Raw genomic sequence first — 23,240 nt, forward strand, 5'->3', positions numbered from 1 at the left:
AATCCATGATCCTACATATGGAAAACAGTGAGTAGTTTAGTTAGACAGAAGAGCACACGATGGAGAACAATATGTAACAACAGAAAAGTAGCAGAATGAAAGAATCCTCCCACCAGATTTTAAGCCATTGGCATGTAACAAATAATCAAGGAATCAAAACATTATGGACTAGGACTGAAGGAGTACATGATCCAACACTACGATTTTAGAACTGTAACACCTCCTCTGAGGCCACTCCCATCAACCAGCACCTGCCTTTGTGGAGTAGGAGCCCCAGAGGGTGGCTCCTTCTACTCTGGCATTCAATGGAGAATCCCTAGGGAATTGTACTTCTAACACTGTAGCTTCTGAGCCCCCACTACAGTTTCTCCCATTAACGATCAGTCAGTAGAGTTCATTGTTTTTTAGCAAAGACATTTATTAAGATGATACTATAAAAAATAGTCATTACAAAAACCTTCCTCTCATGAGCCTGGAGCCAGAAGTGGAAAACCAAGGTCTCTGAGAGGAAATACCCATATACCTGAGAGGCATACACCCACACAAATAAATATATGCAACTTCCTTATGAATAGTGAGCTGAAACTTAATGTTCAGTGATAGTAAAGCACACAAATGGCAAAGAAATAACAAAACGCCTTGTGCCATAAAGAACGATAAGTCAACCTAGGTCTCCTGTTCCCAGATCTACCCAAGACCCCAGCTCTGCCCACTGCTGGGTTGGGTTTTTTGTTTGTTTGTTTTTGGAAAGCACCAGCTTTCCAGAGTTGAGGTTTATCCTCTTTACTTTTCTACATTCATCCTCTCCTTGAAGGAAGGGGTAGTGAATGGGTAGTGTCTCCAAAGTAGGCAGCCTGAGGGAGGGAGCAAGAGAAGCAAAATATAAAATACCCTCCAGGCCTAGATGAGCCACAAACTGGATAATTGGCCCCTGAAAAATTCAACTACTGGTCGGAGTTCAAATGATAACCTTGAGCCTGAAACGGGCCAAGCCTTGGCTCTTCCTCTACTTAGAACAGGAAATACAAAAAAACTCTCCCTATCTTGACCCTGGAAATAGTTTTCTGGAGGCAAGAAAAATTTGGTTATAGGAATATGAAGAATTTGACGTGTTCCACTTCAGCTAGGTGGAACAGTAGATAGAGCACCTGGAGTCAGGAAGATTTAGCAACCTGTGTTCAACTCTGGCCTCAGACACTTCTAGGTTGTATGACCCTAGGCAAGTCACCTAACCTTGTTTGCCTGGGTTTCCTCATATATAAAATGAGATGGAGAAAGAAATGGCATATTTCCTTTTCCAGAGAAATACTCCAATATCTTTGCCAAGAAAACCACAAACAGGATGATGAAGAGTCAGATACCACTGCAACAACTAAACGACAACCACATTTCCTTGCTTTGCTGGGTAGGCTTCATTCTAGAACCCAGGCTCTCAAGAAATCATGTCCTACCCTCCAGTGCTTCTTACAAAGCCCCTGAAACAGGAGGCCCAACCCCAGTCATTCATCTCATCTTCCCGAATGTCTAATTTCTGCCTCCCACCCTGTGTGGAGGTGGGAAACATTGCCAAAATAGATCAAGGAGCACTGGAGTCAGAGGGTGTCAAAAGCTTTGTCTGACGGCCAAGGCAATGCTTTACTTCCTTGGCACAGCTGAGATGGTGGATTTCTAGCGTCCCTGGGGACTCTTTCTTTCCCTTTCCTTCAAATAAACAATGCACCCCTCAATGTTATTTGTCATATGGCCACTACAAACCTCCTTAAATTCAGAAAATGACATAAAAACAAGGGGCAAAGGGGAGGGGAATAATAACCTCTTGATGCAGCCTTACCAGCATTAGGTAGGATTCTGAAATGCCAGAGCTGGAAGCCTTAGAAGTTACATAAAGAGAGGCCTCAGAAGCCATCAAGGCCACCCGGCCCAGATGAACGAAATTCGCCACTATAATTTATTCTACAAGTGACAGTCATCCTGCCTTTACCTGAAGACCTCCAGTGAGGGAGAACTCGCCTCTCGAATCCGGAGTCATTTTTTTCCTTCTGTCCAGCCAAAATACATCCATCACCTTCCACCCACTATTTCTGGTCCTGCCCTATGAAGCCAAGCAGAACAAGTCTAGTCCTTCACATTTTCCCCACAAATGCTGTTTCTTTCTTCTCCCAGTTAATAAATCCCATTTGCTTCAATTAATCCTCATACAGGCTCTTCCCTATTCTGGCTGTCCTCTGGACACTCTCCCGCTTATAAACATCCTTCCAAATCCATAGAGTTCATAACTTAATATAATATCCCAGAAAGGGTCTGACCAGGACGGAGAATGGTAGGAATATGGCTTCCCTGTTCCCAAAAGTTACAACTGATGCAACCTGAAATCAAATTCTGTCCCATCACATTCCGAATCACACTGAGATTCGGCCCATCTAAACCCTCGGAACTTTTCAGACAAATGTCGGGCTAGCCATACTTGAACTGTCTTGGATTTCTGACCTTGATTTTTTTTTAATCCAAGTATACAATTTTACATTTATCCCTATTAAATTGGGCCCAATATTCTAGCCTGTCGAGATCTTTTTGAATCCTGATTTTGTACCTACCATCCTCACCATCATGCCCACCTTTGAGTCATCCGGGATTGCAATAAGCTTGCCATGAGGACCTTTATCCAAGCCTCAGATAAAAAACGTTGATCTACAGAGTCAAGTGAAGATCCCCGGGGAATGCCTGTGGAGACCTCCTCCTAACCTGACATCAAACTTTAACTGTCTTTGGGTTCTGGCCAAACAATCAGTTCAGAATTCATCTGATGTTCCTATTGTCTAGTCTATCTCTCTACGAAGTTAGCACGAGAATCATCAAATGTTTTGACACTACAAAACTGAGATGGTTCAAGCAAGTCATCCATTCATACTCTCTGATTTGATAGATAATGATCCAGAGAGATTAGACAACTTTCTCCATTTCCATTGTGTAATAACTCACATTCACGGTAGAACTTTATAGTTTGCTAAGCACTCTCCTCACAATAACCCTATGAAATAGCTACTGCAAGAGTTATCGTCCCCATTTTTAAATGAGGAAACTGAGATTCTGGAGGATTAAGTGAATTGCACTTAATGTCACATGACTAGTAAGAGCCAGCATTGGGATTCGACATCAGGTCTCTCTTGTGACCCAGGCCAGTCTGGACCCAAGTTACTGGAACAGTTACCAGTAAGTAGCAAGTCAGCCTATTCCATACCCCTTTTCTGCGTTTTTTCTGGTAAGAGCCAAGGTCCCATGGACCTGTCTTGGCCTCCATTGCCCTCCTCTTCTCCAGACTGAGACCCTAGAAAGTTCTGAAGTCTCTTCAGACTCAAGTATAACAATCATGATGATGCCTCCTGATTACTTGAGTGGTGTGTAATTAGAAAACCTTGTACCCTTGGACTTCATCTCCCAGCATCCCTTTCCCTTTCATCTTCACGTTTACATTTGTTACATGTATATATAGTTGGATGTTTTTCCCATTCTTTCTGTCTCTGTCTCTCTGTCTCTGTCTCTCATCCTCTCTCTAGTTCTCTCTCTCTTTCTCCCTCCTTCTCTCTCTGTGTCTCTCTCTGTGTGTCTCTGTCTCTGTCTCTCTCTGTCTCTCTGTCTCTGTCTCTGTCTCTCATCCTCTCTCTTGTTCTCTCTCATCCTCTCTCATTCTCTCTCTCTTTCTCCCTCCTTCTCTCTCTCTCATCCTCTCTCTCGTTCTCTCTCTCTCTTTCTCCCTCCTTCTCTCTCTCTGTCTCTCTCTGTGAGTCTCAGTCTCTGTCTCTCTCTGTCTCTGTCTCTCTGTCTCTCATCCTCTCTCTCGTTCTCTCTCTCATCCTCTCTCATTCTCTCTCTCTTTCTCCCTCCTTCTCTCTCTCTCATCCTCTCTCTCATTCTCTCTCTCTCTTTCTCCCTCCTTCTGTCTCTCTCTGTTTCTCTCTTCTCTCTGTCTCTGTCTGTCTGTCTGTCTGTCTGTCTCTCTTTCCTGCATGTGTAGCTGGGTGAGCTCTCGCTGTTTCTCTAGCCTTTGAATTTCTTTTTTTGCTTCAAGTTATTATTTAATAAATCTTATTAAATATAATACTTGGAGTATTTGGGGATATTAATTTTTAAGCTACAGTATGCCAACTGACCAACGTGTCCATGGAAAACGATTACTTTGACCATGAGTTCCAAGAAAGACAGATCAATCCAAAGACCACCATGCTCTTTTGTCTCCTCTGCCACTTTTGGCCTGAGTGCCTTCAGGTCTGAAAGATGCTCTGGGGAGGGGCTCGTTGGAGTTTATTATTTAGGTACGATTTGTGCCACTTCTATTTCCAAAAGCATTCTAGTGCTAGCAGGTTGAAATACAGGACAAGGAGCAGCAAGTCAATATAAGAGCTTCTCAGGGCAGGGTCCATACTTGGTTTATTTCTCTCGTTCTTTAGCCAGGCACGAGATGCTTAGTAAAAACTTGTCACAGGATCCTCAATCTATCATCATCCAGTCTAAGCTCTTCATTTTACAGACATGGAAACTCGGGTCCATATGGAGGAAGTGACTTATCTAAGGTCAAACAGGATTATATTTAAACCCAGACCTTTTGGTTCCAAATCTAGGAATTTTCTACCAGATTGTACTACTTTGGGGGGGAGGGAGAACTTTGGCAACTATGGTGGGAATCATTGTGTTCATCTCCTTCCTAAACTATAAGGGAAAAGAAAGAACCAACCACTAATACTTCTGAAAAACTAAACATTAGTCGCTTTTTTGGCCTGGATTTGTGATTTTGATTTGTATAGGGAACTTGAGGCAGGGAAACTCCCTGAACCAAGAAAGATCCATATCTCTTTTACAAGTTATAGCCTTAGAGTTAGCTGGGGCCTTGAGAGGTTAACTGACTTGCCTAGGGTCACTCAGCCAATTTATACCATAGGCAGGACTTGAACTCAGGTCCTTCTCCATTGGGGACTAGCTCCCCTTCCAATATACCACATTTTCTCTACTCCCTGTCAGGGAATATTGTTGAAAAATTGGAGACAGACAGAATTAATAAAAATTTTAAAATAGCATAATTATAGCCTTTTCCTCATTAAGGAAAGCAGGATGCTGTCATAGAAAGAGGACTAGATTCAGAATCAGGATGTAATCCCGCCTCCCAGACCTCCTAGTTGCATGATTATGACTAAGTCACTAAAGTTCTCTGAGCCTCAGGTTCCAGATCTGTGAAATGGGGATGAAAATACTTACGAATCTTCCCTGACAAGGTAGTTGGGAAGAAATTGCTTTAAAGAACTTTATAAATATGAGAGATAATAATAGAAACTAAAGATGAACCTTCCCTTCTTGAAATATGCAACAACACTGGCTGCTTCCCCCCCAAATCTGTTATCCCTCCTCCCATCCAACAGCATTCAAAAGTCTTTCTCAAATCTCACTTACTGGGGCAGTTGGGTGGCTCATAGACAGAGAGCCAGGCCCAGAGACAGGAAGTCCAGGGTTCAAATCTGACGGCTGACCCTCGCTAGCTGTATGACTCTGGGCAAGTCCTTGAACCCCAATTACCTAGTCCTTTCTGCTCTTCTGCCTTGGAACTGATACTTAGAATTAATCCTAAGATAGAAAATAAGGATTTAGGGGAAACCCTCATTTTCCCTTTTGGGAGAATGGAGGAAAGAGAAACTCAACTCAACATGTTTTCTTTGAGTATTGGACATCTCCTCGGTGTCCAGTCCTAGTAAGGAAGGGGGGTCTAAGTAGTAAGAAGGTATGGAATAGGCATGGTTTGCCACCCTCTGGGAGCTCTTCCTGATGGCCTCAGCTTGTGGACCTCAACCCTTATGCCTCCCTTGACTGATCAAAAAGATAGCGATCTCCCCCTCCGCCATTTTTAAAGAGGTTTAAAGTAGGAAGTACCTCCACCGTGGCCGCCTTCAGTGGGGACTTCCAATCAGAGGACCAGGGGCTTGTAGAACTGGAAGAAGCCTTAGAGTTCATCTAGTCCAGTCCATCCATTGTTACAAACAAAGACAAGAGAGGGGAAGTACTTACTGGACGTTACAGGACAAGTAAGGGAAGCAGAGTCCAACTGCCATCTCAGCCCCTTCCACATACCACAGGGCCTGGTTTCTGTCATCTCTACCACCATGGCTGAGCTCCGCCACGGTCTTCTGAGGTATAACCCCATTTTATGGATGAGAAACATGAAGCCCAGAAAGGGTAAGTGCTTTACCCAAAGCTACACAGCAAGCCTGCACTGAGACTTTGGGTTGTTTTTGTTTTTAACTCCAAAGTCTGAGCTTTTCCCACTAAACCACCTTCCACTTTTTAAAATTCATCCCATATTTCTAATCCTTTTATAGCTACTAATGTTGTCAGGCATGTCCAACTCTTCATGACCAAAGTGGGCTGCCCTTCTCTTCTCCAGCTCAATTTTACAGATGAGGAAACTGAGGCAAGAAAGGTTAAGTATGTATCCAGGATCACTCAGCACTCCGGCTGCATTTACCAACGACCAAAAGTTTGTCTTTAACCAGAAGCTAGATTCATTCGCTTTCTTTACACAGTGCTTAATAATGATATGGGAAATCCAGACATTTGGTTTCGCCAACCTAAAGAGCATCTTGGGGGAGAAACTCCGACGCAAAGTAACCCAGCTGTGATTTTCAGCCTTCACAAATCACCGTGAGCAGTAACAGGCTAAGTGACTTGCCCACAGTCACACAGCTAGTGTGTGTCGAAGGAAGGACTTGATCTCAAATCCTCCTGATGCCAAAACTGGCCTTTATCCATTAAGATCGCTGTTTCCCCTTTGCTCATTGTAAGCCGGATAAGGACGGGACTTGTGATTCCATCCACAGAAGAACTCTCCCTCGAGGAAACACCCTCCACAAACGCAGATTGGCACCCTCTCTGGAATGTCAAGTCTTAGAGCAGGTGCTCCCATTCTGGGGTCCGTGAACTTTTCATTTGGAGCTTTAAAAGATATTGTGATCACTATTTCAGTCGGCGAATTTCTTTCTAAGCTATTCTTTTTATCTATTTAAAAAAAAAAACATTCTTTGGGGGCAACTGAGTAGCTCAGTGGATAGAGCACCAGGTCTGAAGATGGAAGGTTCTGGGTTCAAATTTGGCCTCAGACACAACTAGCTATGGGATGATGCTGGGCAAGTGACTTAACCCCAGTTGCCTAGCCCCTCTGGCTCTTCTCCCTTGGGACTCATTCTAAGACAGAAGGTCAGGGTTTACAACAAAAAAGGGGGCCATGCCTGAAAAAAGAGGTCAAGAAACTTTGTCTTAGAAGCAGTAGAACCTCTAGAACCTCTAGAATTGGTCACAGGAACTAGGGAGCTTGAACTCATCTTCTTATCTTTAAGGCCAGCACCCTCGCCACTAAACCAAACCGCCTTTGCACAAGAGCTGCTGTGTCCTCAGGTCTTCTCCTACGTCACACAAAGCTTTTGGGTAGGTTCTAGATGGACCGTCTCCAATTGGCAGAGAAGGAAGTTGAGGGACAGCGAGTTTAAGTGGTCTGCCTTTAGTCACATAGCTAAAAAGTGTGAAGACCACATGTGAACCCATGGTGTCAGGGCTTTAGAGCACTAGACTAGGAAATCAGGAAGACCTGAGTTCAAATCCTTCCTCAGATACTCACTTCATCCAGGCTATTTCTTCATCTGTAAAATGGATAAAAATGGGTGAAAATTGAAAGATTTATATGGAAATAGATGCTTTTCAATCCTTAAAATTCCCTGGATTATTATTTTTTTATTATTATTTCTGTCATTTCAAATCCAGCTTCCCTCCCACCTTTATATGCTCCCCACAAGGGAGGCACCATATCAGTTGGGACAGGATGTCATTGCTCACTCCTTCCAACAGGTCACGCAGATTATCCTACTAGCCCCAAAGAGAGAAGATTTCACTCCACCGCTAGGGAAGAGGCGATTAGAAAACAGCTCTCACCAGTCGCCTACTAGATCTCATGGTCAAGCATAGAGTTGACCCCAGGAAGAGCAGGGGGCTGGACAAATTGACCTCTCAAAGGGCCTCCCCCTCACCCCCACTGTACTCAGCCCACTTGGCCTCGGCGGTGTGGTTCCAGGAGCCACAGCTTTGAGCAACAGCAGCAGGGCTGATGGGGAAATGTTCAGGCCGTCCTTTCTCACAAGGGGAACCCCAATTCGTTTACCTGGAAAAAGTGACACTGTAAGCCCCAAAGTCTGTCTCGTGCCCTCCTGCCTAAGGGGAGTCCCTCTCCAAAGGCTCCATGGCCAGGAAAGTCATATCCCCACAGGGGAGCCTAGTCTCCCCAGGGCCCGAGGAGTGGGCTCAGGACCTGGGATGTTGGAGGTCAGAATCCTGGAAGGGAGAGGCCAGTCATTGGTGAGCTCCTCCTCTGGTGGGGGTCACACAGCCAGGATGTGCCGGAGGTGAAGCTTACATCCTGTTAGAGGAGGTGACAGGCACCCATGAAGGGATTTAGGTGTCAGATCTCCATGGTAACTGGCCCCCAAGATGATTTTATAGAGAAGCCTGATGCTAAGGGGTGGAATAAGTCCTTTTTCATGGGGTTAGCTTTTCAAGAAAGACTTCAGTAGCATTTTGAAAAGGAAAGAAAGCAGCTCCAAAAAATGCATCTCACCATCCAATGGGCTACCCCAAACCATTCAGACCATCAGCTCTTTTTCTGTTAAAGTTAGTCAGTGAACATTGCCTAGGTGCTGCCTACTGGGCAGTATTGTCCTCCCTCCCTCACAGAACAGCATTCTAGCAAAGCAAATGTTCATCTTCCCTGAAAGCCCACTCTCAAACCAAAGGCAATCTCCAATGGTTTACTTTCGATTGTGATCAAATCCTGTTTAAGAATGTCCCCTATCTTTGAGGACTACAAAGGCTCACAGAAATGAATTCACTCTAATTCAACCTTAACAAAATGGCCAATGTATGAATAATGACTTTAAAATATAAACTATTCTGAAATAGCCCAAAATATAAACTATCCTCACAATACCCAAAATAACTCAAAATTCCAATTTGGAAAATGCCAATAAATCACTAGAAACTCTGAGAAGCAGATTATTTGCCTTCTCAGGGGACGATAGTCATGGGCCTGGATTTTGGGGCAGCCCCGAGCCTAAAAAAATAGCTCATTTTTGTGCCATATAGTAAGTAAATCATTGGAAAGACCATTGGATTCAGAAGATCTAGGTTCAGATCCTGTCTTTCTCATTGGGTGAGCATGGGCAATCACACAGTGCGTCTATCTCCTCATCTATAAAATGAACAGGATGGATGGAATGGCTTCTGATGCTCCTCTAAATCTATGAACCTGTGACCCTCTCAAGATTAGTTCTTTGTATCTATCTGTTCCTCTATCTACCTCCTGGTATTTTCCTAGATATATTACAGTAGAAAAGCTGTCTGAATTTAGAGTCGACTGACCTGGGTTCAAATTCTGGCTCCATTGCTTATGACCTACGTGGCCTTGGCCAACTCAATTCACCTCAATTAGTCTCATTTTTCTCATTTGTAAAATGAAAATGTTGGCTTAGATGACTTCTGAGGTCTTTTTCAGCTCTATATCTGTGTTCCTATGAAACAACAGAAGAGGACAATTTCTTTCAGTAGAAGAAAAGACAGAGCAGCCCACAGATCTGAAGACTAATATTTGAGCCTTCCGTACAGAGATTCACTTTAATGCCCCAGAAAAGGGGATCAGGGAGATTCAGAAATGGGCCACTTTTAGTGATAAGACATATTAGTGATTGTGATGGGGGCAGGATCCCCCACGTCTTTTTCCCACTGCCATTCCAGGTACTGGATTGAGTCTCTGAAGGTCTTCACTTAACCCAAGAATTCTGCAATGCTCCACCTCTACCTCCATGCCTAGGGTTGTAGTTTAAGGAGAATAATGTATCTGCCAAAAAGAGGATGCTTGGGCATCAGTGACAACTTTCTAAGACTCCTGACCCCATGAAAATTGGACAAGATTTTCCAGTTTAGGAGAACAAAGGCTATGATCCTCAGACTGGAAGAGTCTTCAAAGGTCATCTGGCCCAAGTCATTCTTGGCCTGGAGTCCCCACTGCAGCTTCTCTAATCAGGTCAGCTGGTCTTCACTGGAAGACTTCCAGTGATCGGAGAGCTCGCTCTCTGCGATTACCTCCCCAACTTTTGAATAGTTCTGTTTGTTAGGAGTTTTGCTTTACAAACTAACCCCTGCTTTTCTCAAAACCCCATCCAGTGCTCCAATTTCTGCCCCTGGGACCAAGTAAAAGAAGCTTCATCCTCTTCACTTGGTGACCCTTCAAATACTTAAAGAGAGTTATCATGTTGTCCTTTAAGGCTAAAAATCTCCAGCACATCAGATCATAGGATATTAGATTTAGGTCGTAAGGACCTTCAGGGTCATGCTTTCACAGGACCACAGGGAAACAGATCTAGAACTAGTCAGGACCTCAGAGACCACTGAGTCTCACCTTCTTATTCTGGAGTTGAGGAAACTGAAACCCTGGAGTTGCAGTGACCTGCCCAAGGTTTACAGAGGTAATGAGAATTAATGAGGCAGGATTTAAACCTCTGACTACAGGGTCAGCACTCTTAGTCTTGTAGCAGCAACCTCTTCTTTTTACAGAAGAGGAAGCAGAGGTCTAGGGAGGTTTGGGGAGTTCCTTCTAATAGGCTATGGCATAGTCATCCATCTATTTCTTACCCAGAAAGCTCTTGTCAATATTATTCTAAAAACATGAGGTCCAGGACAGAGACAACATTCCAGATGTGGTCTGACAAGGACAGAGGACCACACCTCTTATGAACACCGAGTTTCTATTAAGGAAACCCAAGATGCCATTAGCTTTTTTGGTGGCCACATTGCTCTTGATGCCTATTTAGCTGAAGTCCACTAAAATCTCCAGGCCTTTGGCACTATACTGATTTTCCCCATAAAGGATTTGATTTTTTTTTGAACATCAATGTGAGATTTCCAATCTGTGTTAACACCCAGTGAGACAGTTTTACTGGAAGATAGAGAAAGAAAGGGAGTGAGGTTACGCTTCCTATGCTCAAAAGTGTCCCATCTCTCTCTATCCAAACTCAATTCATCCTGACTTAATTCAAACATTTATCAAACATCTTCTCTGGCCCAAGGATTCTGTGGCATACTGGGGATATGGAGACAAAACCAAAACCAACCCTGCCTTCAAGGACCTTACATTCCACTAGGGGACACAATCTGTACACAGATAAATAAATACGAAATACTAATTTGGGGAGGAATGAGGAAAGCGCTAACAATTGGGAGGATCAGTACTCTATGTGGGAGGAGGCACCTGAACTCTGCTTAGAACGGGGGATTGGGATTCTGGGAGATGGAGAGAGTGAACAAAGATAGAGATGAGAGATGGGAGGCCATATATAGAGAAGAGCTAGCAGACCCGTTTGACTGAATCAGAGAGAATGAGAAGTGGGATAATTTGCTGGCAACCTTCAGAGACTCAATCAAGTACCTGGCGTGGCAGTGGAAAAGAGCCATGGGGGATCCTGTTCCAACCACAAGCAGTAACTCATGCCCAAAAAAGTATCCTCTGTAAGGAATCTCTGACCGTGGGTTCCATTAGAAAGTCATTGAGGTCCCTTCCAAAGCCCAAGTTTTGCAATTCCGTGAAAGCAGATTGACTAAAGATCGAGCAACAATGATAATAAATATAACATTGCCTAAGATTAACAGAACATCTCTTCTCAGATGCAAAAAATACTTCATATTCATGGCTCTTTAGCCATTGCCATTAACTCCTGAGAAATGGCTTAGAGGGCATAATCCCCATCAGAACCATAATGAGGCATCACTCTGGACTATGCCTTCTCTACCATTCCCAAGCAGCCTTCTCGCCTCAAAAAATCCCTCTACTCCTGGCAACCTTCTCATGCTAGAAGGTCTTGGGACTCCATTCTCTTCTTGGTCAGCTCTTCCCAAAAACCTTTATTTTAGGTGTCCACCAACCATATTCCCTTCTTCACTCTTCTCTCTCTAATTCTCCAGACTTCCTTTTCCACCATTCCCAAGCACCCTTCTCACCCTGAAAGATCACTCTGCTCCTCATGCTATAAGATCCCTCCAACCCCATGGCCCCTTCCTTGGATGAGTCAGCTACCTAAGGAAGGCATGGGCCAACCATGTTCACTCCTTCATTCCTCTCTGAACTCTACTCCTGACTCCCTCACTCTCTGGACTTCCTCATCCACCATTTCTAAGCAGCCTCTTAGCCTGGAAGATTTCTCTGCCCCTATGGCCCCTTCCTCTGCTTGGTCAATTATTTCTAAAACTTCCATTTTAAGAAAGAGACCAGGCCAGCCATGTTTATGCCTTCATTCCTCTCTGCTTTCCACTCCTGACCCTGAACTTCTTCACCACCAGCAGTTACCGTCTCCATCTTACTCTGACTTTTTTCCCCAAGGACCATCTTCTCTTTTTTGCTTCTTTTTTCTTCCCAGGGCTGACTACAGTGCCTAGGACATAGTAAGCATTTAATAAATGCTTGATTCAACTTAACTAGGTAAGGAAATTGGAGTTTTCTCCAAGATATCAACATTAGGAGTATCACATCCTCCTGGTATCCAGAATCCCTAGTTAAAGCTCTGATTGTTATCATGCTCAGAGGTAGGGTTCCTTAAAGATCACTACAGTTAACTCCTCATCTAAACTGGGAATTAATCCAGATTTAACAGTATCTCCCCGCTCACATGTCAGCATGCCCCAGCATGTGCTTCAGTCATACCTTTCTCTGACATGATATCAGTGTGGACATTGGGGAAAGGAAGGCTTCTAACACCATATTTAAAGCAAAGAACTAATACTTGATGACCTGCAATCATTATATTCAAAGGACCATGATGTCTCTAAACACATATAATAACAAATCATGTTATAAGAAGGTTCTTCCTTTACTATTGTGTCTGTGAAAGCAATTTTCTGTTAGTACACTGAGAAGAACCTGAATTGTAATCTGGTATCTCAACTACTCATTTCCTCTACTGCCCCATACAGATATCCAGGTTCTATCCACTCCCAATGGGATGGGCAACCTAGGGAGCCATGAGAGATATACCACTAGCAATATGTAAGGCAAATGCCCAAGGTACAGTGTTTAAGGCACTCCTCTACCTCTCTGGCCTCCTTTTCTCACTCCAACTCATCTTTTCTTTCTCTTAGTCTTTCTCCTCAACTCTTCATTGAGGCTCTTACTCAAATCATTTTTACTTTTCCCATGTCCCCGTATCATCCAGACCTATTAGTGTCACTAGAAGCCATGGTTTAGCCTTCATGGAAACTCTCAGGACTAATGAGGTTGCAGTCTTCTATCCTACTATCAGTCTTCTAAAACATCAGCAAAGGGTTTATGTGGAAGAAATGAGTTCCCAGGTTCATCAGCTAAATAGATGCAGGCAGGTCTTCCTTGAAGAAATGCATCCCCAAAGGAGTTGCTGGCAAAATCTTTCAATGTCTGTCCCTATCAGTGCTGTCTAACATAAAGAACCTAGAGGGCATGACTGGGTCTATTTAAACCCACTCTGAGCAGCACTGCATGTAGCCAGCATTAATCTTCATTATCTACATTTATTTTGACAACATCAACTTCCTCCAGTCCCTAAAGATGTGGAATGGCAAGAGTATTTTCTGAGGATGCCCTGTCCTGCCCTGTCTCTTCAGTTAAAAAGACTGAAAAAAATTTAACCTCAAAGTCCTCCTGATTCTGTCTCTGCAAAACCTCTCTCATCTGGCCTCTCCATTCACCACTATCCTATTTCAATCCCTCATTGCCTCTTCTCTGGGCTAAAGTCAACAGCCTCTTCCCAAAGGGTGGCCCAGCCTCCAGGCTTACTCCCCTTAAATTTATCCTGCACACCTCTGCCAAAGCAACCTTTCTAACATTCAAGTCTAATCCCCTCAGTCCCTTTCTCCGAATCCTTCAGGGTCTCCCCATCACCTGCAAGATATAACACAAACCCCTTAGTTTAATTTCAAGGCCCTCTACAATATAGCCCAAACCTATATTTTCTAGTCTTCATACTGAAGAATGAGCTGACCTTGACATTTCAGTTCTGCCTTGGACACCTACTGATTCTGGGAAATCACTTCAACCCTAGAACTCACATCTCATCAGTACCCTCAACCCCTGAAGCTGTTTCCTCTCTCCTTACAGGGAATATAGATGTCTCCTCCCAAAATCCCACCCAAAAAAAGGAAACCACATTAACCACTTCTTCATTTCCCATCCAGTGGCACTCCCCTAGACGTGACCCCTTGCCAGGTATTCTCACCCCTCCTCTGCTTTTTTCTACTTCCATTTGAATGTTTTCTTCTCTTCATTAAAGCTCCTTGAAGGCAGAGACTATCTTTTGCCTTTCCTTGTATAGATCCCCAGCATTTTGCCCAGAGCCTGATGCAAAGAGAGCACTTAATGAATCTTTATTGGCAGACGAGCTGACTAATAACTCTTTGACCCTGGTCAAGCCACTTTCAGAGCTCTAGTCAACTCTCTCTAAAACTGTAAGTCTTCTAGATAAGGTGCCAAGTTGCATTAGTCGAAGGATTTTCCTCAAGAAGCTCCTTATATCAACCAAATCACAGACCTTTGTTGCCCTACTACTCCATGCCACCCACTGTATTCTTAAGCTCATAGATTTAGAGCAGGAAGGCGATTTCATGGCCATATAGTCCAAACCTCTCATTTTACATGTGCGAAAACTAAGACACGGAGTTTTCGTGGCTTGTCCAGGGCCCAAGGCTAACGTGGAGGACTCAGCTGAATGGATCTTCTGGCTCTAAAGCTAATCTCCTTCCCATTGCACCAGACTGCCTCTGCAGTCTAACTGGATGCTCCTCTGCTATTATCTTGCCTTCCTCTACTTCTGTACATTTCTGTGAACATATCCCAAGCCCAGACCAGGCACCATTGACACCCTAATGCCTTCCCCACCTTCCATGATTGCATGATTTACTAAAAGGCACAAACCAAACCCCAAAGGACTTGTGATGAAAAATGCTAGTCAACTCCCAAAAAGAATTGATGGAGTCAGAATGCAGATTGAAGTATAGTGTTTTCCATTTTATTTTCTTTGTGTGTGTGTGTGTATGTGTGTTTAGACCCTTACCTTCCATCTTGGAGTCAATACTGTGTATTGGGTCCAAGGCAGAAGAGTGGTAAGGGCTGGGCAATGGGGGTCAAGTGACTTGCCCAGGGTCACACAGCTGGGAAGTGTCTGAGGCCAGATTTGAACCTAGGACCTCCCGTCTCTAGGCCTGACTCTCAATCCAGTGAGCCCCCCAGTTGCCGCCTTTGTGTGTGTTTTTAATAAGTGTCTTCCTCCACAACTAATATGGAGATCTATTTCACAGGATTGCCTATGTATAACTTATATCAAATTGCTTACCATCTCACGGAAGAGAGAGAGTGGTGAGGAAGGGGAAGAATTTGGACCTCAAATTTTTAGAAAATGAACATTTGAGTTTGTTTTTACATGTAATCTGGAAAAACCAAAATATTAGTGGGAGGAGGGGTAAAAGACATGTATGTACCAACCTTGGCTTCTCCCAGGGGATGGGATTGGAGGTCTTGCCATGTAAATAAACCTCATGGCTACCACATGGAGACAGCAAGTATCCCACCTTCCATAACCAGTGTTGGTCTGCCATTACCACCAGGAAATGCCTAGCTTCTTTCAGCCACCAGGGCAGAAGCAGGTGGCAGTTACCAACGTTGAAAAGAGAGGAGGTGCAGCTTCCATGAACGCCAGTGTCACTGCTCATCTTGAGCCTCAGACACAGCCATGGCCCCTCACAGAGACCCTGGTGGAGTGAGACAATAGACCGACTAGGACTAGGGGTTTCCTTTGTTACATGGCCCTTAGTCAGCTCCAGTTCCTCTCTCATATTAGGATCCGCAGAGACAGAAAGATTAAGGGGCTGCCCCAAACTCAGACTAATATCGCCTGGGATTATGGGCCATTTTTACCATACAACATCCTCTGCCCTGCCATCAACACTGTGTGAACCTGATGAACTAGTAGTTCCCTGTCCTATTGTTAACAAACTCCCACCACCTGTTCCCCTAATCCCTGTGAGTCAGAGTCACTGACTCTGAATTTATGTACTATCCTTATCCTCAATAGAACCCAAGTGCTTTGAAGACAAAGATGAGATTTTTTACTTTGTATGCCAGTGCCTGGCATGGTGCTCTGTGCAAAGTAAGGACTGCATAGAGTTTCTTCGAATTGAATTTAATTAAAAGTTCCTTTGGCAAAAGGTCATAATTATTCCTTTGATACAAGGGATGCACACACAGCTCTGAACATTTCCTGTGGTGTAAGGCTAATAAATGAAAAATCCTTTCTTGGAAATACTTAATGAAATGAAAAGAAAGATGTATTCAGCACCATTTTTGAAATACTTGGAAAATGAAGACGTTCAAGTTCTCTCGTGAAGCCTAAAGAGACATGAAAGTAGCCCAAATTGTTTTCATCTGTTCTCAGTTAATCTTAATGAATATCAATATACCTTCCCCATGAAAAGCAGCTGAACAAAAAACTTAAGACTCAGGACCCATCTTTTTGTAAAGCACCTACTATAACAAATCTACATTGCTCATGAAAAACTTCTCTTTATATTAAAATTGTGGGGGAGGAATTGGGCAGAGAAAAGAATGAAACATCAGTATCCCAATTAGGTGGATGAGTCTTCCACATATTTGAATTCAGCAAAAATTTATTGAGCACCTACTGTGTGTCAGGCATTGCACCAGGTACTGAGCACATAGAAACAAAAATGAAAAACATGGGAAACTGTGTCAATATGTTAAAAAAAAAAAGCATGGAGCTGTATCTCTAAGATCTTTAAAGCATTGTGGGAGTGGACTGCTAGAGCATTTATTCCACTTCATCTGAGTTTAGGCATCATCAAATTCACTCTTTGCCCACTACCCACTAGCCTACTTAAACCCTATACCACTGAGCCTAGCTAATTAGTCCTTGGCCAATTTGGAAAACAAATGGCAAGCTGAAATTATAAATGGGGATTTGGAGGGGTTTCACATCTTGCACCAAATGGTCTTGTTCATATCCTTAAAAATTATTCTTAAGTGTGAACATAGTAAAGAATATCATTTTAGTTATTTCTCTTCCAATCACAAAAGGAGGACAGAAATGCAGTAAAATGGATGTCTTAAATGAGGAAAGAAAAAATGGGAAAACTTGATTTCCTCAGCTGAAGAGACACACGATCCCTAAAAACTATTCCCCAAATGCACTGAAAATCCCTGGACATACAAAAGTATTTGCTTGTGGAAGATCAAAATACCAATTCCTCTGAGGACTGAAATAACTTTTGAAAGAATACAAATGAGAAAAGGAAGGGTGCTCTTCTTCCTGAGAATGGAGGAAGGCTGAGGGAAGGGGAGATGGGGGGCATGGAGGAAGAGATGTACAGGAAGATAAGGATAAGGAGAATGAGGGAGGACAGAGAGACTGGGAGAGTGGGAGAAATGTGGGAAGGGAAACAAGTGGTGGAAGACGGACAAAAAGAGAGGGAGACTGGAAGGAGGGGTCAAAGAGGATGAGGCAGGAGGAAGAGAAGGGGGAAGGAAGGAGAGGGAGGAAGAGAGGAAGAAGAGACAGATTGAAAAAGACAGAAAGAAAAGAGTGGACAGACAAGAACAGAGACCGAAACAAAGATAAAGTTGCCGCAACCATACGTGTCTCCTTTCAAAGCAACAAGAACACCAAAAAGCCAACTTCTCCCATTCTTGCCCATACAACGTGGAGATAGGGACGCCGCGGGTACAAACCTCTGCCACTAGGTAAACTGAGTCCCTGGCCATGGAGAAACACAAGCCAAGGAGACAAAGATACAGACTTACAAGAAGTTTGGGAGCACGGAAGTAGGAAGAGAGAAAGCCAAAGTGGACAGCCTAGGGAAGGCGTCTCTCCTTGGGGAAGGTGTATAGTGGGTCCTCCCGCGGTCTAACCGCTTCCCAAGCGCACTACTGCTCACCTGCTGCGCTCCCGCTCGGGGGAACGTCGGGCTGATCCATGCTCTGCTCGCCGGGCTCTGGCTCGGGCTCGGGCTCTGTGCGCGGATTCAGCACCGGGGACAGCGACCGCGCTTCGGTCTTCTCGGGCTCCAGCTCGGAGGTTGGCGTGGGCTCCCAGGCAGTGGCGGGTGTGAGCGAGGCTCCCGGGGCGCGCGTCTCTCGATCTCTAGCTCCGGCTTTACCTCCGGGCTCCGGAATCCCGAGTGTAGCGCGCCGAGCCTCCGACGCCCCCTCCTCCTCCTCCGTCTCCCGCGCCTGCTGCCGGGAGCTCAGCTGCACCACTGTGTTCCGGGATCTACTGAGAGCCGAAGTGACAGAGCCCATCTCAGCGGGGCAATCCCAAGGCAGGCTGGGCTCAGGTGAGCGTCCCCTGTCTGCACTCCCCAAGCTGTGCACGCCCCCCCCCCCCCGCCCCTGCCCACGCCTCCCTCGGCGCCCTACTGCCGCGCCCCCTACTGTCGGCCTCCCCTGCCCCACTCCCCACAAACAGCCCCTCAGCGCAGCCTCCCAGGCTGGCAGCCCTTCTCGGGGGCTCCTCGGCTTCCAGGGAGGTTTCGGGGGGAGGGGAAGAGATACATAAAAAAGCTGGCACGCTTGGCAGGAAGCCCGGGGTACTCCCCCAAAGCCCCTGCATAAAACTTCCTGCTTTCTCTCCTTTCCCAGAGGAAGGTCACCTGGGAATGAAAGGTGACAGGAAGGGGGGCAAATGTGGAGGGAGAAAGCTAATCAGGAGAGTCCCTTTTCCTCCCCGCCCCAGCCCCAATAATAGGCAGGGAGAGGTGAGCTCCCTAAAATACACCCGCCCCCCCCCCACACTTTCTGCACCTTGTTCACCTGGGACCCGCAGGTCTGCCCCCATCCTTCCTTCTCCTCCCCACCACACATCTGGAAGCCTAAAGCCCCAAGGAAATGAGAGGCAGCGGGGGTGGAGCCCACTTCTAATTTGTTTTCTTCAGAGTAACTATTCTTAGAAGCCTTGGTTCCTCTTCTGGGCCATGACCCCAAGAGTCCTACTCCCACAAGGTCTGGCTACCCCCTTTCCCTTTCCCCTGCCTTGGGCACACTGTCTTCACCTCCGCTGCTCTTCTGGGGCCACCACAGGGCTAGGCTTCCTGCCACTTCCCCCTATCAGGGAGTGGAGCCAGAGAAAGAGACAGAGGCAGAGGGGGAAGTGGCGCCATCCCAGGGCTAACGGTACCCAGGAGAGCAGGGAGGTGCCAGCTTGGTCTTGACACCTCCAGAGAGGGGAAGCAGTAGGAGGCAGGGGACAAATTAACAGAGCAGGCCTCAGACTCCTCTAGCAAGTGATCTTGTTCCATTCTGCTCTGAGGGTGAGGAAAGAGACAGCCCTTCACAGCCCATCCATTCCTCCTCTTTGACAGGAATGTAGGAGAGACATCATGAAGGCTGGAGGGGGAAGATCAGGCTTCTGTCTTCAAAGATTCATGCAATATGATGTTTGATACAATTGACACAAGTCATCCAATAAAGCAAAATCTTGAAAATAAAATGAGCGAGCTAGGTTGTAAAGGCATGCATCTTAGAGCAGAAAAGGACCCTAAAGATCACCTACTCCACTCCATACATAAGGAAACTGGCTCCCTGAAAAGTGAGGTGTCTTACCCAGGGACACACAGCTTTTAAGTAACAGGAGTCCAGGGCTCCTGACTCCTACTTTCCATTAAACCAGGCTTCTTCCCATTATTAAATGGACTTTGGGGTGCTGTAAAAATGTAAGTCAAATCATGTCTGCATTTTCAATAGCCAATCTCTGACTCAATATCTCTGAAGAATATGGCAATGAGCTATAAGTTGATATCCTAAAAGTGGTTTCTATGGTGAACTGATCACACCATGAAACAGGATGGGGCCAGGAGTCAACGCATCTAACCCCTCGAGGCTGCAGAAGGAAAGCCCTGTCAATAAGGATTGATTTTATTCAAAGGGACAGAATCGCAGGATTTCAGAACCCGAAGAGGTCTAAAAGGCAGCTCATCCAGACTATATCTTGGCAAGAACCATGTGTGCAATGTACCTGACAGGTAAGGAAGAACCCACTCCTTCCCAGGACGGTCCAGTCCGCTTTGGGAACAGTGGCTAAGAGGGCTCTTCTAACAGCAGTCCTGATGTTCCTTTTTTGGAATTTCAGTTCATTGTCCCTGATTTTGCTCCCTGAGGCTCTGAAGAACCAATCCAATCCTTCTTTGACAAGACAATTCTTAGAGTACTTGAAAGTTGCTGTCATATTCCCAGTAAGCGAGTCTTCTTTTCTCTCTGCTTCCTTCAATGCTTCTTCATATGGTACATCTGGACTCAAGGGCCCTCTGTATTCCTGGTTACCCTCCTGTGGGCACTCTCCAATCTGGCCAGTTGTCCAGAAGTGAGCAGGGAGATAACCGCCTTCCTTCCCGATATGGCTCTCTCTTGATACAACCCAAGGTCAAGTTATCTCCACCACTTCATGATTCCCTGAGGTCAATAGGAGCTAGGATTCTATACAGAAGCATGAGTTGAAGAGCTGGGCCCCTCAGCAAGCATTTCCCCAAAGACTCTCATTACCCAAATAGACAGGCGGCACAGAGCACAACTTGGAAAAGATTCACACCTTTGCCAACTCACCTGCTCGGAACAGTACAAGGAACATAAGAGATTCCGCCTACTTATCCCAGATCTCCTCCTCTACATCACCTCGTGTGTATTTTATTTTTTTCCAATGGAACATCCTTTTTTTAGTGGAAACCACCATGTGCCCAAAATGCCATATCCAACCTCAGGTCAGGTGTCTCCGAGGGGAACAAATATTCCCTCAAAAGCCAAAAGGCTTCACTAAACAAATGCTTCCTTACAGCTAATGTTTACTATTATTCTTTATGTTATGGCCTGTCTTTCATAGAAGGGACCCTAGAAGTCATATGATCCATTTTATAGTTAGGAAAGCTGAGATCCCAAAGGAGGATCTGATCAAAAGGATTGTTTCTCCCAGGTCAAACATAGGTCTACTCATCCCATATTGACTCATCCAGTGAAAGTATAAAGGTCTGACCTATCTTCTTTAATAGCAATAATAACAGTACATGTGCTTTATACCACTCTTTCATCTCAACAACTTATGAGACAAGTAGCCCAACTGGCCAAACTGGATTTAGAGTCAAGAGGACTTGATTTTAAATCCTGCTTCATATTCTTACTACCTGTGTGAACCTGACTAGCCTCAGTTTCCTCATCTATAAAATGAGCCAAAAATGGCATCCACCTCACTGAGTTGTTGTAAGGAATCAGATGAGATAATAGAGGGAGTGCTTTGTAAACCCTGAAGTGTGAGCTTATTGTTATTCTATTCACCTATAAAAATAAATTGGGTTCTCTCCTGAAGCTCTGCTCTCCTGAAATGGAGGCCTTGGGTCCTCAAAGACTCTGCCAGGAGAAGACAAGCCCTGGCAGGAACTTCTGAGCTGGAAGGACTTCAAGTATTGGCCGAGCAGTGGACTGTGTGTCTGTTATCTGAGGAGCAAGCCTGGAAAAATTAGGAGAGCTGTATCACCAGGCTGGTCACAAGTAGAGGAATTTTCTACCCAAAGAAGCCCACAAAGACAGTCTAAATGCTGCCTGTTAAGGCATCCAGGGCTTGGTTGCAATCTGGATGGGCAGAGAGAGAATTCACAGATTCTTTTAAGCAACGATAAGGAAACTCAGAGAGTTCACTGACTTGTCTTCGCTTACAGATTTGAAAGAGTTAGTTCTGGGATTCGGTTTGAAATTATGGAAGATGGTGGAGTCAAAGGATTTCGAACTGAAAAACACCTTAGATAGCATCTAATCCAACGCCCTCATTTACCTATGAGGAAACTGAAGCAGACAGAGAAGTGACTTGCCCCACGGGGCCATAATTATCATACACAGCACAAATTGGGATGAAATGGCAGAAGAGAGACTCAGATCCTCTCACTCCAAGGCTGATGCCCCTTACTATGACATGGTCATACTTCCCAAGATTTGGGGAAGGATTGCAAGGTCTCAAGCTTATGAAAATACTTTACAAAATAGCTTTTACAGATGGAAGGATTTATGCTAGGATGATAGTAGCTATGATGATGATGATGATGATGATGATGATGGTGGTGGTGGTGGTGGTGGGGGAGGCGGAGATGGGGATATTAGTGTTGTCTTGGCAAGTCACCCATGATTGTACTTGGTTCCACCCACTTATATCCCTTGATGGAAATATCACAGGAAACTGAGGCCCCAGAAGAGAAGGGAGGAAAGGTGAAAGAGGGAGAGAGACAGACAGATAGACACAGAGAGGTAGAGGGACAGAGAGAGAGACAAACAGAGAAACAGAGACAGAGACCAAGCCAGAGATAGAAAGAGCTCCCCTAAGTTGGACAGGGGTGAATATATGACCCAGAAGTAATATGGTAATACTAGCAATGGTTCCGGTAGCTCAATAGGAAATATCCATTGAAATGTCTGATCTACACTGGCTACCTAGTCAGTGTAGATAAGTAGACACTCACTGACTGGTGAAGAAAATGTATTCACGGGTGGGCATCATTTGGGGGCTTCATATGCATTCTGTTTGTTTTTAAAACTCTTACCTTCCATCTTGGAGTCAATACTATGTATTGGTTCCAAGGCAGAAGAGTGGTCAGGGCTAGGCAATGGGGGCTAAGTGACTTGCCCAGGGTCACATAGCTGGGAAGTGTCTGAGGCCAGATTTGAACCCAGGACCTCCAGTTTCTAGGTCTGGCTCTCCATCTACTGAGCCACCCAGCTGCCCCCTTTCATATGCATTCTGTTTGTTTTCATTGGCTTAGATATAAATCTGGATTCTCCTTTGAGCTTCATAAACCTGTTTACAAGAACAGTTGGTCTGTAGAATGAATATTCTCATTGTGGAAGCTCCCAAATTAACTAGGTAGAGATAATGGGCCAAAAAAGTGAGAAATCCCCTCCCAGTGTACCCTGGCCATTCATACCCTGTTGGAGCCTCAGACACAAAGATTAGAATTAAGAGGTATTGATTCCAGATTTTCTGGCTAGAAAGGATCTGAGAGATCATTTCATTCAACTCTCCCAGATCTTACAGTGAGGAAACGGAAACTCAGCTAGGTTAAATCACTTAGCCAATGTGGCAAAGCTAGTTAGTGAAGAGGGCACA

General features: G+C 44.9%; 1 protein-coding gene across 1 annotated transcript in view; it reads right to left on the reverse strand.

Moving 5' to 3' along the window:
* LOC107649503 (procyclic form-specific polypeptide B-alpha-like) overlaps nucleotides 1-18,435 on the reverse strand; it is a 130,382-nt gene extending 111,947 nt beyond the window's left edge. The window contains exon 1 of the mRNA XM_056806261.1: nucleotides 18,043-18,435. Within this exon, the coding sequence (XP_056662239.1) occupies nucleotides 18,043-18,406 (364 nt within the window). The 5' untranslated portion in view covers nucleotides 18,407-18,435. The remainder of the gene's footprint in view (nucleotides 1-18,042) is intronic.
* Between the last annotated feature and the right edge of the window lie 4,805 nt (nucleotides 18,436-23,240).

The sequence above is a fragment of the Monodelphis domestica genome, chromosome 7, assembly GCF_027887165.1.
Source record: "Monodelphis domestica isolate mMonDom1 chromosome 7, mMonDom1.pri, whole genome shotgun sequence".
NCBI classification, from domain to species: domain Eukaryota; kingdom Metazoa; phylum Chordata; class Mammalia; order Didelphimorphia; family Didelphidae; genus Monodelphis; species Monodelphis domestica.